This window comes from Vombatus ursinus, unplaced genomic scaffold, assembly GCF_900497805.2.
Source record: "Vombatus ursinus unplaced genomic scaffold, bare-nosed wombat genome assembly UNPS02014773.1, whole genome shotgun sequence".
Lineage (NCBI taxonomy): Eukaryota > Metazoa > Chordata > Mammalia > Diprotodontia > Vombatidae > Vombatus > Vombatus ursinus.
The window spans coordinates 2,757,892-2,775,180 of NW_020954551.1; the positions used below are offsets into that span (position 1 = coordinate 2,757,892).

At 45.6% G+C, this 17,289-nt stretch overlaps 1 protein-coding gene across 4 annotated transcripts in view; it reads right to left on the reverse strand.

The window, feature by feature from the left end:
• Positions 1 to 17,289, reverse strand: part of DNAH12 (dynein axonemal heavy chain 12) — a 185,719-nt gene extending 168,430 nt beyond the window's left edge. For all 4 annotated transcript variants that reach the window (XM_027863810.1, XM_027863811.1, XM_027863812.1 and 1 more), the window contains exons 1-6: positions 15,581 to 17,289; positions 12,492 to 12,582; positions 12,297 to 12,323; positions 5,906 to 6,095; positions 3,725 to 3,797; positions 972 to 1,130 (exon numbers count right to left, since the gene is read on the reverse strand). In XM_027863810.1, the coding sequence (XP_027719611.1) occupies positions 972 to 1,130; positions 3,725 to 3,797; positions 5,906 to 6,095; positions 12,297 to 12,323; positions 12,492 to 12,582; positions 15,581 to 15,762 (722 nt within the window). In that variant the 5' untranslated portion in view covers positions 15,763 to 17,289. The remainder of the gene's footprint in view (positions 1 to 971; positions 1,131 to 3,724; positions 3,798 to 5,905; positions 6,096 to 12,296; positions 12,324 to 12,491; positions 12,583 to 15,580) is intronic.

Here is a 17,289-nt window from a genome sequence, read left to right on the forward strand (position 1 = left end):
GAAAAGTTAAGATCAGCAATAACTGATAAAATAGTTTTGAAAAAAGATTTTAATTCCCCAGTGATTGAAATAAATGGAATCGAAAGAAAAATCCTCAAGTTACTAGAAATGATGAGTAAAAGATGATGCCAAGAAAAATGAAAAGCTAAAGATGAATGAATCAAAAAATGAATGAATAAGCATTTACTAAGTGTTTTGTAGGTGCAAAACACTGGAGAGACCACGAGAAGAATCAGACGGTTTTTGTTCTCAAGGAGTTCATACTTGAGTCAGGCTACAGAGCCCACACGCTAGTGAGAGGTCATCTGCAGGGGGAATGACCAAGGCCCAGCAGGCATAGAGAAGGCACAGACCATAAAGCCCAGGAGCTCAGGATGCAGGAGGGTGGGAGGAGTGCAGGGGGGCAGCACACTGATGAGAGGAGTCAGTGAGGAGCGGGGATGCTGGGCTCCCTGATTCGGCAGGGGATGTCATCTTCAAATGTTCACTGGAAGGGTCTCACCATAGGCTCATAGGTCTAGGGAGGCAGGGGAATTCGAAGGTCAACTAGTCCAACCCCCTCATTTTGCAGATAAGGAAACCAAGGTCCAGGGAAGCTAAATAACCTGTCCAAGCAAGTAATAAGATTCAAAGGTAGAATTGGAGCTCAGGTCCTTGGACTCCAGGGCCACCATCATGTGACCTCAGACGCCCGCCCTTCTCGACTAGCTCCCTCTTCTCCGGACGTTTTCTCCTCCCCTGTCTGCTGCTGCCCATATTCCTCCTGGTCCTCCTCCTACCAGCCTGACCACTCCTCCTCATGTTCCTCCTGGATCGCCATCTGTGTGAGATGCTCCCCTCAGGGTATCCATTCCTTGAGGTCAAGGACTGTCTTATTTTTGTCCTTGGATCCCCAGGGCTTGGCAAAGTGCTCAGCACACAGTAGGCACGTGGTCGATAGTTACTGGATCAACCTAAAGACCAGGTTTTACCTGAACCCTGTTAAGTCCAGTAAAAGCCTGTTGGCGAATGTTGTGTAGCCCAGGTCCAGCAAGGTCCTCAGGGTGGGATGAAGAACGTGCAAATTCTCAGAGATCTGGTTTCTGGCTTGGAGATAACTGCTGTGCCAAGGTTTGGAATAATCCAGGCCACTGATGGAAAAAAAAAAAAGAAAAAAAGCAAGCCCTTGGTCAGAGAAAGAACCGCCCGTGTGCCTGAATCAGAAGGAAGAAGGGCGTGGGTTTTTCCAGGGAGGGGGGAGTAGGGAAGGTGGGGGAGGGGAGGGGGGCTGGTTTATGATGCAATACCAAAAACAAAACAAAAAATGACCCACTTGAAACGGCTCAGGAGTGAGGAAATCCATGCCCCCAGTAATGGAAGTCTGGGTCACGGAGGAACACTATGGTCGCTAAGGACCCCTGGGCCTTGCCCAGTGAACTGCAACCGTACCTTCCATATGTGGGGAGCACATAAGCTCCCTGAGGGCAGGGCCCACCTCACTTTTCTCAGTACCTCCCCCACCCAAGCACTCAGCACAGTGTCTGCACCCCCATTATTGAGCACGGAACCTCACACGTTGTTGTTCAGTAGTGTCTGACTCGTCATGACCCCATGGACCATAGCACACCAATGCTATCCATGAGGTTTTCTTGGCAAAGACGCTGGGGTTTGCCATTTCCTTCTCCAGTAGATTAAGATCAACAGGATTAAGTGACTTGCCCAAGGTCACAAAGCTATTAAGTGTCTGAGGCCAGATTTGAACTCAAGCCTTCCTGTCGTCAAGCCCAATGCCTTATCCACTGCACAATCTAGCTGTTCTAAATTTTTTTAAGCCTACAGCACCTGGTATTCCCAGGTGGTCTCCCATTCAAGCACTAACCACGTCTGACCCTGCTTAGCTTAGATGAGATCAGCCCTATTCAGGGTGGTATGGTCATAGATGCCTAGCACATAGTAGACACTTTATATATTTGTTGATTGAGTAATATGCATTGGGCAATTGAGGTTGCTGGACCAGAGTTCAGGAGATTAGGGCTGGATATGCAGATCTGGGAGTCATCTGCAAAGAGAAAGAACACTGAGAAAGAGGGCACAAAAAGAAGAGGAGAGGGCCCAGGGCACAGCATTGTGGGATGCCCCGACACAGTGGGCAGGACATGGACAATGACCCTGCAAAGAACACCAAGAAGGATCAGGCAGATGAAAGGAGAGAACCACAATGGAGTAAGGTCCTAAAACCCTAAGAGGAAGGGAGGGAGGGAGGGAGGAAGGGAGGAAGGAGGGAAGGAGGGAAGGAGAGAGGAAGGAAGGAAGGAGGGAAGGAGGGAAGAAAGGAGGGAAGGAAGGAAGGAGGGAGGGAGGGAGGAGGGAAGGAAAGAGAGAAGGAGGGAAAGAAGGAGAAAAGGAAGGGAGGAAGAAGAAAGAAGGAAGGAGGGAAGGGGTACAGGAAGGAAGGAAAGAAGGAAGGAAGGAAGGAGAAGAAAGAAGGAAGAAGAGAGAGAGAGGGAGGGAGGGAAGAAGGGAAAGAGAGAGAAAAAAGAAAGAGAAAGGAAGGAAGGAAGGAGTTATTAAATGCCTACTATGTGCCAGGCACTATGCTAAGTGCTTTACAAATATCTCGTGTGATCCCCAAAACAACCCTGAAAGGTAGGTGCTATTTTTATCCCCATTTTACATCTGGGGAAAGTGAAGTTAAGCAGTTTTCCCAGGGTCACACAGCTAGTAAGTGTCAGAGGTCACATTTGAACTCCAGTCTTCCTTAATCCAGGGCTATACCCACTGAGCCACCCAACTGCCTCTGGAAGGAGGGAGTGGTCGAGGAGTGCAGAAGAATGAAGCCTAAGAAAAGGCCATTAGACTCAGCCATAAATCAGCAGAGGTGAGAGAGGGAGGTCAGAGGCCAGAAGGCAGGGGCTCAGAAGCGAGGGGGAGGCTGCAGAGGCAGGCAGCTCTGGGGCTCAGGTACTTCTGGCTCCAGATGCAGCCTCTGGGATGGGCCAGAGGAGGGGATTCCAATGCAGATCAGGGGGAGAGGGAGTCAGGTGAGCAGCATCCTCAGTGAAGCCTGAGCCAAGGTACTGAGGACAGACACAAACATTTAGCTCTGACTGAGAAAAGCTGCGCTTCCATCAAGCCTCCAGCTGCCTCCAGCTCAGGGCTCTGAGACCCAATGGAACAAATCAGATCCATCTCCCCCTGGCACCTGAAGACAACCAGCAGCCCTCAGAACTCACAGCCCTTCACATCCTGGTTCCTCTCTGCCGGGCACTGCCTGGCTTTTCCATGGCCTTCAGCTCCAGCTGAGGTCTGACCAGGACAGTGTGCAAGGGGACTGGCCATCACCTCCTTATTCCTGGAAGCCCAGCCTCTATTAATGTAGCCCAAGTTTGCATTGGCTCCTGTGGCTGCCACATCACACTGCTGACTCATATGGCGCTTGGCAGCCACTAAAGCCCCCAGATCCTTTTCTGACAGATGCTCACCACTTTATTAACCAAGTTATTTTGAGACCTTGTTAGCATAAAGAATGGCAGTGGGTCTGTAGGCAGCCAAAAAGGCCCAAGGCTGCAGCTCCTCTCATCTTTCCATGTAGCAGACACCATAAAGGTTAGGAGGGAGATGTGTCCTCATTCAAAAAAATCTCAGGTTTCCTCATTTGAGGTCTGAAGGTAGCCTATAGATCCCCTCATTTGGATTCAGGAATGAAGGTGCCGACAGACAGCCATGTTTGGCAGCATCTACTCACAGAGGTGATTCCAGTAACCGTCCTCCCTCGTCTTCCAGCCACGACACTGGCGGTCTCACAAGAACACTTTGTACTAGAATGCACACATACAATTAATGATAGTGTCAGTATTCCTAGCAAGCCCTCGGCGCATCACTCACCCTACGGGACACACAACGCTGCCAGGCTGAAATCCTGAAGGGAGTTGGGATGGTCTGTGACTAGGAAGGGAGCTTCGATCCCCTTTGGGCTCCCCATTACAAACTAATATTAGTGTGAAAGCCCTTGGTCACACCTGAAGGAGAATCTGTCAGTCTTTCTTTAACTATTAACTCTGAAACAAAGCCCTCCTCCCACTCCTTTCTCCTCAGCCCTCTCCCAAAACCCAACCACTTTCTTTTGCTGACCTGGGCAAAAGCCGGGGAAGAAACTGTTCTCCTCATCTGAACAAGAGTGAGGGGTCCTCCTCTGATGCATGGAAGAGGAGGAACGCCCTCTTTCCCCAGGCCTTTACAGCATTAGGGAATAAGCACATGAAATCAGGGGCTCTTAACATGGTTTATGTCAATCTGGTGAAATCTATGGGCCACTTTTCTGAATGATATTATAAATGCATAAAATAAAATACAGAGAATTATGAAAGAAACCAACTTTATTCTTATCCCTAGCTAAGTGACTTGCCCAAGGTCACACAGCTAGCAAAGGTCAGAGGTGAAATTCGAACCCAGGTCTTCCTGGCTACAAACAGAGGAGAATGGCATGATAGACCCACTGCATCAGGGTGGAAAGTGGCCAGGGTGGTAGAAAATGGCCCAAGGCCAGTTTAGAAGGACCAGAAGAATGGTGAGAAAGCAAATGTCAGAAGTGAGATTTGAACCTAGGGCTCCACTATAATAATAGTAATATATAACAATAATATTAAATACTATAATATAGCTAATGTATAAATAATAATAAATATAAAATGATATAATAATAGTAATAGTATTCTATTATATTTTTGATGAGCATAAAGGAGAAAATACCATTTACAAGATTATAAGTTACAAAAGAGTGATCTATTTGCACAGGTGAAGGGAGTTTCCATGCCAAGAGTTCTCCCTGTAACTATGAAATTATGGATCCAGACAAAACTCCTGCCACCACCCTACCCCACTCCTCAAAAAAACAAAAACAAAAAAAAAACTTTATTTGATACAGAAGCAAATGCTTGGTTGTTGTTTTTTCTAATCTTCCTTTGGTGAAAATCAACCTGTTTGCAATAATGAACTAATTAATTCTTATCTTTTTTGTATTTTCCCCAGTTGTCCCAAAGGGGTCCTCTCTTGGCACCCTTGCCCAAGGATGAAGGAATGCACCCAGACTGGAAGGAACAGACACCCAGCTCTGAGGGCAGCCCTGCACACCACCTGACCCCTTCTCAGTTTCCCTCTTGAGCAGACTCTGCATTCTTGCTACCAAATGGTATAGGCCCTTACCTAGGGCAATGCCAGAATCCTTGGGAAATAGTGCCACGCCCTACAAACCCATCCTGGAAACAGTGACCAGAGCCAGCGAAAGCATGTACAGGAAAACCCCAGATTGCCACAGCTGAGCTTCTGACAGGCACTACCAGACCTCCCAGAGAACCATTCCCTTGCTGTCTCACCCATTCCAATATTACCCACCCAAGGAATGGACCGGTCTACCCACAGTGCACCTGCCCTGAAGGTCTGCTGCTGACTTGGGCATCCATTCTGGTCCTCCGCACTGGAGGCCAGGCACTGCTCTTTGGTGCCCAGAACCAGCTGAGGCCCTTATTTACTGCTAGTCCATACTGATCCCAATAAAGATAATGAGCTAAGGCATTTAAAGAAATTTCTCTCCATTTCTGCCCCATCTCACCTCAAATTACCAAGATTTACTAACCTAGGATAGAGGGACAAAAGGCTGGACCTGGAAAGAGGAAAGCCAGAATGTGAATCCTGCCTCAGACGCTTACCAGTGTGTGACCCTGGACAAATCATTTAACCCTGTTTGCCTCAGCTTCCTCATCTGTAAAGTGGGAATAATAATAATAGTATCTACCTCCCAGGGTTATGATGAGTTCAAAATGAGATAGTATTTGTAAAGGGTTTAGCACAGCACCTAGCATGCTAGAAATGCTAGCTATTACTGTTGAGGAAAAAAGTAATGAAGAACCTCTAGACAAAGGCAGCTTACCCAAGTATCTCTTCATACTCCTTTCAAATTCGGTTGTGACCTCGTTTAGGAGATTCTCCACCAGCTGCTCTCGCTCTCGGCCATTCTTCAATGACTGAGGCACCAGCTCCAACATATTGTCCAGCCACTCCCTCTGAATGGGGACGATGGGGTGACTCTCTACACATTTTTTCATAAAAATATAGTTCTCCTGGAAAGACAACATTGGAATATAATGGAATGATCCACGAGGCAAGGTCAATTCAAGCGATGCTTGAATCAATGAATGAATGAGTGAATGCATGAAGGCAACTTTCTCTACTAAGGAGGTATCGGATACAACTAAGGAATTCTACTAAGGCTCAGGACAACATTGGTTATTGTAGTGCTCTAGGCAGAATGCCAAAACCATGGACAGAATCACGAAGGGCAGGACTGCCCCAACACAGTCATCAAGACCTTCCATCTAACTAGGGAGACAGCTCATAGAGCCAGAGCCCAAACAATGCAAATGATGAATCCAGTCAAGTAGTCTCATTATTTGAATTCACACTGAATATTTCCATTGGGCTGGAACCAGTTACCATATTTTATATAATTATAATTTTGGATAGTGTGAATCCTAATACATGCTCATTCACATGGCACTAATTAGGACCTTGTTGTATGTACAATTATTTGCATGCTGTCTCTTCAATTAGAATTGAAGGCAGAGACCATGTTTTTGCCCTTTTTTTGTCTGCCCAGGGTCCATAACACCTAGCACGCAGAGGCTGCATGCATTAATAAACAAGCATTAATTAATACGTGTTGTTGATGATACATAGACTGCAAGCTCCTTGAGGGCAGAGACTGTTTCATTTTGGTTGTGTCTTTTTAGCACATAGAGCAGCTGGTATACAGTAAGCGCTTAAAAAATGCTTGTTTCCTGACCAAAAAATGGCAGTCAGGAAGACGCATAACTAGGACTCAGACGCTCATTTTGTCATCTTTGTAAACTCATTCTGAGAATGGGATCTACATTTATCATTGATAAATGTGTGTAACATGCACATGTGTGTGTGTGTGTGTGTGTGTGTGTGTACACAGAGACAGAGACATAGACAATGAGGAAAGGAAGAGGCTGGCCTTCACAGAGACAAGAGGCAAGTCCTTGAGCTGAAGAAGTCGGAGGAGGTGAGAGAAGCAAAGGAGGAAGAAATCAAGAAAAGAGGGAAGTTTGCAAGAAAAGGTGAAGTGAGAAGAGGTACGTAAACCAAATTGGTTAAAAACAATGTTAGAATTTGTGGGGAAAGCGAAGGGAATTTGGGTGCTGTTGTCAAGGATTAAGAGCTTGTCAAATGTTCTGAGGCACTAAGGAGGGGAGGGGGAGAACGCAGCTCTGGGCAGTGGTCTCCCCCAGATTGGGTGCCGGGTGGTAATGGGAACAATATCATAAGCCTGAGGCCAGGAAGTTCTGCAGGATGACACTAGCCAGGAGGACAAAGAACAAAGCTCTTCCTTCTAGTAAATATGAAGAACGGTGAGATTCTGCATCGACTGGCATTGACTGTCACCCACCAAGTCCCAACCCTTTGTTTCCTTATCGATTCTCAAATGCCAGGAAAACTTAAAGTTTTGGCTGATCAGAGGGCCTGGGTTCAAATCCCACCACAAACACCTACTACCTGAATGATCTGACCCAAGTGTCTCAATCCCTGGTCTCGATTTCATCTGAAAAATTGGGGGTGGGGGGCAGGTTCCAAGATTCCTGTCAGCTTGAGCTCCATAAGCCTATGAGCCCATGCCCCAGGAAAGAGTTTTATGAGTTTTTAAGGCAGAAAAATTTTATCCTTCTCACGATAAGCAAAATTTAAACTAGGTTTGTCCTTGGACAAGACATGTCCATACAGCAGGTGCTACATAAATGTCAGCCATGATGGTAGGGTTGTGGATGAGGATAAAGATGATGGCGGTGATGATGACAGTGATGGAGGAGGAGGCCATGGGGCTGGGACCTGCTCAGAGCTTTTCTAGGCTGGTAATAATAAAAATTTAAATAAATGCTTTCAGGTTTACAGTATGATTTCCTCATAACAGTCCCATGAGGGGAGGGGCATAGATATTATGATCCCCATTCTACTGAGGAGGAAACTGAGGCTCAGGATGCTGAATGACTTGCCTAAAGTCTAGACAACTAGTAAGTGTTAAGAGACAGAATTTGAACCCACGTCTCTCTTGCCTCTGTATTCAGAGTTCTCTCCACCACTCCACTCTGCCCTAGAATTCAGGCTCCAAAAGCCCCCAGTCACCTCTACACAGAGACACTGGAGCAGACATTAGCTAGGGGCCCACTCTGTCTCCCAATTTCTACCGCTGCTGTCACTGCCTGAGCCCCCTTTGCCTACATCGCTCCCCTCAGGACCACCTGACAGCTCCCAACCATTCCTCATATCAAGGAACTTCAAAGCCTTCCAGACCCAGATCTTCCCGGATCCATGGTCCCCAGGATCTGATGGGGAGATTACCCCACTTGTCCCCATGTGATTGGGCTCTAACTCAGCCTCTTAGCCCACTGTCCCTACTGGCAGGCCCTGAGCACCAGGCCCTGCTTCACCTTCATATCACATGCAGCCATAACAAGTCTCCTTTCCCTGGTCACCCCTTCCCTACATGCCTCATCTTCCCTGATTCCAAAGGTTCTTACCATGGGAAGTTGTAAACTTTTTTTCCTAATGTTTGGATTATATTTCCTTATAATATTTTCTTTTGCAATCCCATGTGTTTTATTTTGAGCATTTAAACTGTATTCTGAGAAGGGGGCGAAAGGCCTGCCCAGACTGCCAGAGGGAGCCGTGACACAAACAAGATTTGGAACCTCTGTTAGAACCCAAGCTCTGATGGAGGCCCAGCCAAGTGCAAATCTCTGTATCTTGCTTACCAGCCCCATCCTTCCTAACTTCTTTATTTCTATGGAGGGCATCACTAGGTCCCCAGCCTTGGGCTCTACCTTCGCTCTTCTCCCTCTCACCCCCACAGCCAAGCAAGTGCAAATCTTGTCTGTTCTACCTTCATAGCATCTGTCCCCATCTGAACCCCTTTCTGCCCTCACTGAGCATTCCCACCATCCCAGCTCAGGCCTCCTCCCCCTCTCTCTACTGGACTATGCAAGGCCTCCTAAGAGATCTCCCCACATCCAGGATGCTTCTCTCCTCTCCCACCCATCATCCGCAGAGCTATGAAACTGACATTCCTAAGGCTCACATCTGACCACAACATTTCTCTACTCAAGAACCTTTACTGGCTCCCCTTTGTCCCTCTGATAAACCACAGACTCTTCTGACTGATACTTAAAGCCCTTTACAATCTGGCTTCAGATGTTCTAGATGATTCCACATTCCCCTCCCTCCTGAACATGCCTGTTCCTCAATCATGACATCTTCCAAACCCCAACAACAAATTGGTGTTAAGACAGTAACAATTGAAGATGGCTGAGTAAAAGCAGTGACTTGCTTGAGCTCTTCCCCAAACCCCTCCAAATACCTATAAAAAATGGCTCTAAACAAACTCTAAAGCAGGAGAACTCACAAAAAGAGTGAAACAAATTTCCAGTCCAAGACAACCTAGATGGTTGATTGGAAAGGTATATCGCTCTGGGCTGGGAGAGGAACGCAGTTTGGTGTGGGTGCGCAGGCCACAGCGAACCTGGAGCAGGTCTCAGAGAACTGAATCAGAGACAGCTGTTTCCAAACTTCTCAACCCACAAATGCCAATGACAACTTAGAAGGTCAGTAGGAAAAGTACATGTGTGCAGTGAGAGAGAGAAGCGCAGTCCCAGCCCCATTCCCAGGGGCGGCGGTTGCCTCCTGAGCTTCTGGCCCACAGACCGAGGGGGAATCGAGTGGCTGATCAGACAAGGATTGCAGGATTCTCTTGCTTTGCCCTTGCTTGGATCTGGGTCACAGTTCTGGGTGGCGGTCCTAGGGTGAGGACGAGCTCTGGCATGGTGGAGCTTGTAGTAGCTGCAGAGAGAGAATCCTCCTCACAGTTCCAAGACAGAAAAGAGTGCTTGTGGTCACTCACAGACCACAGCACAGGCCAGGAAAAGAGTAAACACTTTGCCCTTGATCATAGCACTCTGGAAGAACTGAAAATTTATAGGTCTCTAAAAGTATCTCTGAAAATAGCTGCACAAAACCCCTGAAGCTTGGGACAGTACATTCTCCACACTGGAAACAGACCCCTACCTTAACAAAGAGTTTACAACTCAAGTAGTTGGCTGGGATCATGAACAAGCAATGTAAAAAGAATCAGACCATAGAATCTTACTTTGGTGAGACAGAAGATCAAAACATACAACCAGAAGAAGACAAGAAAGCCAAAGCTCCTACATCCAAAGCCTTCAAGAAAAATATGAATTGGTCCCAGGCCAGGGAAGAGCTCAAAAAGGATTTTGAGAAGCAAGTAAGAGAAGTAGAGGAAAAACTGAGAGTGATGCAAGAAAATCATGAAAAACAAGTCATCAGCTTGCTAAAGGAGACCCAAAAAAATACTGAAGAAAATAACACCTTAAAAAATAGCCTAACCCAAATGGCAAAAGAGGTCCAAAAAGCCAATGAGGAGAAGAATGCCCTAAAAAGCAAAATTGGACAAATGGAAAAGGAAGTCCAAAAGATTACTGAAGAAAATACTTCCCTAAAAATTAGAATGGAGCAATTGGAAGCTAATGACTATATGAGAAATCAAGGCACTGTAAAACTAATCCAAAAGAATGAAAAAATAGAAGAGAATGTGAAATATCTCACTGGAAAAACAACTGACTTGGAAAATAGATCCATGAGAGAGAATTTAAAAATTATTGGACTATCTGAAAGCCATGATCAAAAAAAGAGCCTAGACATCATCTTTCAAGAAATTATCAAGGAAAACTGCCCTGATATTTTAGAACTAGAGGGCAAAATAGAAATTGAAAGAATCCACCAATCACCTCCTGAAAGAGATCCCCAAAGGAAAACTCCTAGGAATATTGTAGCCAAATTCCAGAGTTGCCAGGTCAAGGAGAAAATATTGTAAGCAGCCAGGAACAAACAATTCAAGTACTGTGGAAACACAATCAGGATAACCCAAGATTTTGCAGCTTCTACCTTAAGGGACTGCAGGGCATGAATATAATATTCCAGAGGGCAAAGGAGATAGGATTACAACCAACAATCACCTACCCAGCAAAACTGAGTATAATTCTTCAGGGGAAAAATGGTCATTCAGTGAAATAGGGGACTTTCAAGCATTCTTGATGAAAGAACCACAGCTGAACAAAAAATTTGACTTTCAAATATAAGACTCAAGTGAAACTTGAAGAGGTAAACAGTAAAGAGAAATCATAAGAGATTTATTAAGTTTGAACTGTTTACATTCTTGCATGGAAAGATGATATTTGTAACTCATGAGTCTTTTGTCAGTATTAGAGTAGTTGGATGGAAAAAAAATTATATGTATGTATAGATAGATAGATAGATAGATAGATAGAGGGCATAGGGTGAGCTGAAGATGAAGGGGTGATATCTGGAGAATAAAATTAAGGGGTGAGAGAGGATTATACTGGGAGGAGGAGAAAGGGAGAGGTAGAATGGGGTAAATTATCTCACATGAAACAGACAAGAAAAGGTTTTTACAGTGGAGGGGAAATGGGGGAAGGTGAGAGGGAATGAGTGAATCTTATTCTCATAGGATTTGGCTTAAGGAGGGGATAAAATACAAACTCAATTGGATATGGAAATCTATCTTACCCTACAGGAAAATGAGAGGGGAGAGGACGAGAGAGCAGGGGGATGATAGAGGGGAGGGCAGATTGGAGGAGGGGGTAATCAGAAGCAAACACTTCTGAAGAGGGACAGGGTCAAAAGACAGAACAGAATAAATAGGGGGTGAGATAGGATGAAGGGAAATAGAGTTAGTTTTTCACAACATGACTACTATGAAAGTGTTTTGCATGACTGCACGTGTATAACCTCTATCGAGTTGCTTACCTTTTCAATGAGGGTGGGTGGGGAGGGAGGAAGGGAGAAAATTTGCAACCCAAAATTTTAAAAACACATGTTAAAAAATTGTTTTCGCATGCAACTGGGAGACAAGATATACAGGAAATAGGGTATAGAAATCTATCCTGCCCTACAGGAAAATAGAAGAGGAAGGTGATAAGAGAAAGGGGGGAGAGATAGAAGAGAGGGCAGATTAGGGGAAGGGTTGCATGCATGCCATCTTGGGGTGGGGTGAGGGATGAGATGGGGAGAAAAACTGGAACTCAAAATCTTGTGGAAGTGAATGTTGAAAACTAAAAATAAATAAATTTTTAAAAAGACAAAAGTAACAATCAATAATAAATATTAATTTGAAATAATTACAATAATAATTGGTAATAAGATAGTAAACTCACGCCTCTTCTTCTTAGGTCACTGTACATCTAAAAAAAGAAGCAAGACAAATACATTAGAGAAATGAAAATCCATCCAAATCCGTTGAAATAAATCAATGACTGTTGCCAAATCTTGAGTTGGCACTCTCACTTTTAAGGTGAGCAGAGCCCTCCCATTAAAAATCCCTAAAGGGACTGACACCATGTTGAACTCACAGTGGAAGGGTACTTGGGTTCTGGGGCTCTCAAGCTTCTTTTTTTCTTTTCCTCTGACACTCTCACATGTTTTTTTATTGCTCCAACAGTTCTGAAATTCAGAGTGAGAAACAGAAGAGTGACTAACTTAGGATTCACTTCGAGATAATAGATATCATAAAGCATCCACACGTTTAAATACAGAAACCTAGTTCTTGATTTCACTTGAAGAAGGTTTAATCAGATCTATTGAAGCACAGCCTTGTGTGGCTGGTGGGCCACAGCCTGACAGTCCAGAGACCTGAGTTCTCTTCCGGCCTCTGCAGCTTGGTAGCTATGTGACCACAGGCACTAGGCAGCTTAGCCCGCTCGACCTCATTTCTCTCATCGACAGATTGAGAGGTTTGGCCCATTAGCTCCACAGCATCCTTCAGCTCCTGATCCTTTCGTGTCTTTGGTGTTTAAGCCAACAGACTCAGTTTTTTATCCTTCCACCTCTCCCTCACATGTCTCTTCCACCTACTGAATCCACTCCTTCCTGTTCTTTCAGGCCATCCTCTCTGCTATCCTCAGAGGGATCACAGATCTAGAATCCATCAAGTTCAAAACCTTCATTTTACAGTTGGAGAAGCTGAGGCTTAGGGACATGCCCAAGATCACACAGGTAGCAAATGTCAGAGGCAAGATTCGAATCCAGGTCCTGAGACTCCAGGGCCAAGTTTTTCCAGCTATACCATGATGCGTCCCTTCTTTTCTACCTCCATAGACTTGACCTGAGGGTAACACACTCGTCCCTTGCTTCCTCGTTCTATCACTCCTCACCCCGTGCCAAATGCCATCCCCAAGTTACCTCCACCATCAGCCTTTCCGGCTCCTCTCCAAGTACTGCAGAACGTTGCAGACAAAAGGTACTGGCAAGCTCTGGCCCACCAGCACGTTACTGGACTCACCAGGCCTTCTCCTGCTTCCTGACCATCCCCTCAAGTCTCCCCTGCTTGTCTGTCTCCTACAGCGACACAGTCACTGTTCCAAACCTCTTCTCTCTTCCAGCCTCCCAAGCCCGCACCTCCCTACCCATCTTAACAGAATCATTGCCTGCTGATCTACAGCGCCCCAAGGACACACACGCACACCCCTGCAAAGCCAAATTCCTCAGATCTCCTTTTCAGACAAGCTTGCCTGACCATAGCACCCCCCCACCTCAAACTTCCAAGTTCTTGAATCCAACAGCAAGATTTAACACTGAACCTTGGGAAATTTCATCTAACTCAATTCAGCTTGATTTTCCGGCCTCTGACAAAATATTTTTACATCTGATTCTACCAGCCAGTGCATTAGCTCTCCCTACAAGCTTGGTTTGGGTCACCCGCAGATCTGTTGTAGTCTATACTATATTCTATACTGAACCAATGGAACTATAATAATTCGATTAAGATCAGTCAGAGAAATACAAATAAGTATGGAAAGACTTCTATGAAATCATGCAAAATTTAAAAATAGAGGGATAATAACAAAGTACCCTCCAATTCTGATCATATAAAAAGAAAAAGGACCAAAAAATGGAGACTTAAGAGGAAGTAGCTGACAACTTGTTTCAATTTCTCATAAAATTAATTGAAAGTTAAGTAGTTGTAAAACTAATTTAATTGGATATACTGATATTGAATATAAAGTTCATAATAAATCATTAAAAACCAATCTTACATTATACAAAGTTTCAAGCTATCTGTATATTATTGTTATTTCACTTGTCAGCCACGTCAGTTGTAAAGGTAAAGCATGTCGATTGCACTTTTCCTAATCCACAGGAATGTTTCCTGTTCGATTTTATTTTCCTAATGGGACTGAAAAGCCTATCGGTAGAATGTTTTTGGTTGGGCTGACACTATCAGCAGAGGCAGCGAGGTGTAGGAGAGAAAGCAACGAAGCTGAAGTCCTGAAGACCTGGTTTAAATTTGGCCTCAAGTATTTGCTAGTGGTGGGAAGCTAGGAAAGTCACTTAACTGCTCCATGCCTCAGTTTCCTCATTTGTGAAAATGGAGACAATAACAGTACCTCCCTCCCAGGGTTGTTGTCTTGGGAGATAATATCTGTATAGCATCTTTGCAAAGCTTAAAGCACTCTAAAAATGTGACTATCACCAACTTAAGTTGACAAAAATCTCACAGCTCCCTGGCATGGTAGGTTGTACAAATAGGAATACCTTTTTATTACAGGAGAGGAAATGAGCTCACTCTGGGTCAGGGAAGGGAAGTGACTTACCTAGGGCAATACAGAGGGTAAAGGGGCAAGGCAGGGAATTGACACCAGCCTTGCTGGGCTCTCTTCCCACAAAAAAATTGCCCACTTTAAACCAGCCCCATTTTCAACAAGGATTCGACTCCACAGGTATTTATTAGACACCTGTTACACTCCAGGAACTGGGCAGGTGCAGCTACAAAGACAACAACACAACCTTCCCTGCACTTAAGGAGGCAGCTAGGTGGTTCAGTGGATAGAGCACAGGGCCTGGAGTCAGGATAGACCCAAGTTCAAATCTGGCATCAAATACTCCCTTACCTGTGTGACCCTGGGCAAGTCACTTGACTGATGTCTGCCTCGGTTTCCCCATCTGTTAAGTAGGGCTAATAACAGTACCTCCTCCCCAGGTTGTTGTGAGGATCAAATGCAATAATTGCTGGCACTATCCTGTCTCCATTAAGATGCTCTGATTCTTCTAATCTAGCCACTGCTGATTCTTAAAATCTAGCCAATAGCTCACTAATGTTCAGACTCCTTAAAAGTCAGCCCAGTATGACAGATGTTCTAATAAACCTTGTCTTTGGCTGAAAAAAAAATAATTGCTGGCACACAGTAAGCACTACATGAATGTTGGCTGTTATCACTAGAATTTTGATTTTGAAGAATGAGAGGTTACATTTTGTGCATTGACGTTAATTAAAATGTGAGCAGTTACCAAGCAAGTCATTTGTATTAATGGTCCCTGTTGAGTGTTTCCTCTGTGCCAAACAACTGATAAAAACAATTGGCCTTGTTTTGTTCCCAGCCAGTACGATAGATAGACCCGTGGAGAGCTCAAATTCAGCTCCACTTGGGAAGGTGGTACTCACACGATCTGATTGAGCCTCTTCGCCTGGTCCTTGGTTCTCCTGAATTTCAAGAGCTTACTTTGCAGTGGGCTGTCAGTCCCTATGTCTTCAGAAGGATACATGATGGGAGGCAGCTTCAGGTTCAGGGCTTCCTTCTCGGCAGTAATCGTGTCTTTATCTTCTTTTTCTTCATCGTCCGACATCTTGGGCTCCCTGAGTTCAGATTTCAATGCTTCTTACTCCGTGAAGAAAAAAATTCATACAATTTACCTGGATTAGGAAAGGAAGAGAATTGCCCCTAATGTTCACAAGGGTTTCCGCATGGAGACACTAACAAAGGCCACTAACAAAGACCAATTCTACTTGGGTTTGGCATTTACTCCAACTGCTGGGTTGATTCAGGGCTCCACTGGGACCCTCAGAATGTAAGGAAAGGATGAAGCCTCCTGCCTGTTGGGTGGACCCTTTAGAATTCGTACAAGTGCCAAGGGCTCATGTTTGTCCTTTGTTCTCAAAGAGGACCAATGACATCAGGAAGGTGATGACCATTTATTATAAGGACTTAATCTGTACAAACCAGTATGGATGTGTTGTGATCAGCCCCTTCCAAGAAATACCGGAGATGATGGATTCTCAACAGCTTATCAACCCCAAAGAGGCACACAGTGTCTTTAAGAATCAGTTTTCTTTTAAAAAAGTTGAGGGGTGGGGAGGAGGGGAGGAAGAAGAGAACCCATTTTCCCAAAAATACCAGTGAAATCAATAGCTAAGCTGATTGATTGAGTCCAGCTAACTAAAGGAACTCGATGCTTTGCTTTACTTAAAACGGGGCTTTATTCTGGGGGACCCTAGAAAGGAGAAGAAAAAATTCAGGTCACTCCCATCCTCCCTTCTTTGTAGAGGAGGGGGACTATGGGTTCAGAGCACCGCATACTGTTAGACAGGCTGCTTTGTTGGGCAGTTCTTTGGGTCAACGTCTAGAGCCGGAAGTGCCCTAGGAGACTCTGTGGTTCAACCTGCCCAAATTACAGATGAGGAAACTGAGGATCAGAGGCATTGTCAGTGACCTCGGCACTGCAATGCTTTCCCCCTTTCCTTTCTTAGAAGGAGTGCTTCACTGAGTAAAGGAAGGTTGTTTGGAAATGAAGATGATACAAAGACCAAAAGCAGTCATAAAGATTTTTAAAACAGTAAGACGCTTTGTTTTATTTCTGTACTACAAGGGTCATGTGCTCACATGTCTGAGTCAAAACAGGCCCCAGACGCCCACCCACTCCCACCCTCAACCCGACCCCCAAGGCTGATGGTGTGAGCAGGTTCCCCTGCAGGCTTGGGGGCAATGTCTCTGCCCCCTCCTTCCCTCTGGATGACATGAAAAGTTCAGGCCGGCTGGAGCCCTGGGACAGCAAGAGCACCAGGTGAGGCCGGAACAGGCAGCGTCGTCAAGGCAGGAGCCCTGCCGCGCTGAGAGATGGAGAAGGCCAGGCAGGGCTGGCAGGGCCGGGCAGAGCAGCCGTGGCAGGTGGGGGGACGGGATGGCAAGGTACCTGGGCGCTGGCTCCGGGCCGAGATCTTCCTGGGCTTGGAGGACTCGGAACAAGTTGGGGGCACTGATGGCCGTAGGCCTGCGAACTGCCCCAGCTCCTGGGCTCAAGGATGGAAGCGGGGGAGGGGGAAGAGAAACACACTGGTCACCTTGGAGACGGCTGGGGGCGGAGCCTCGGGCTCCG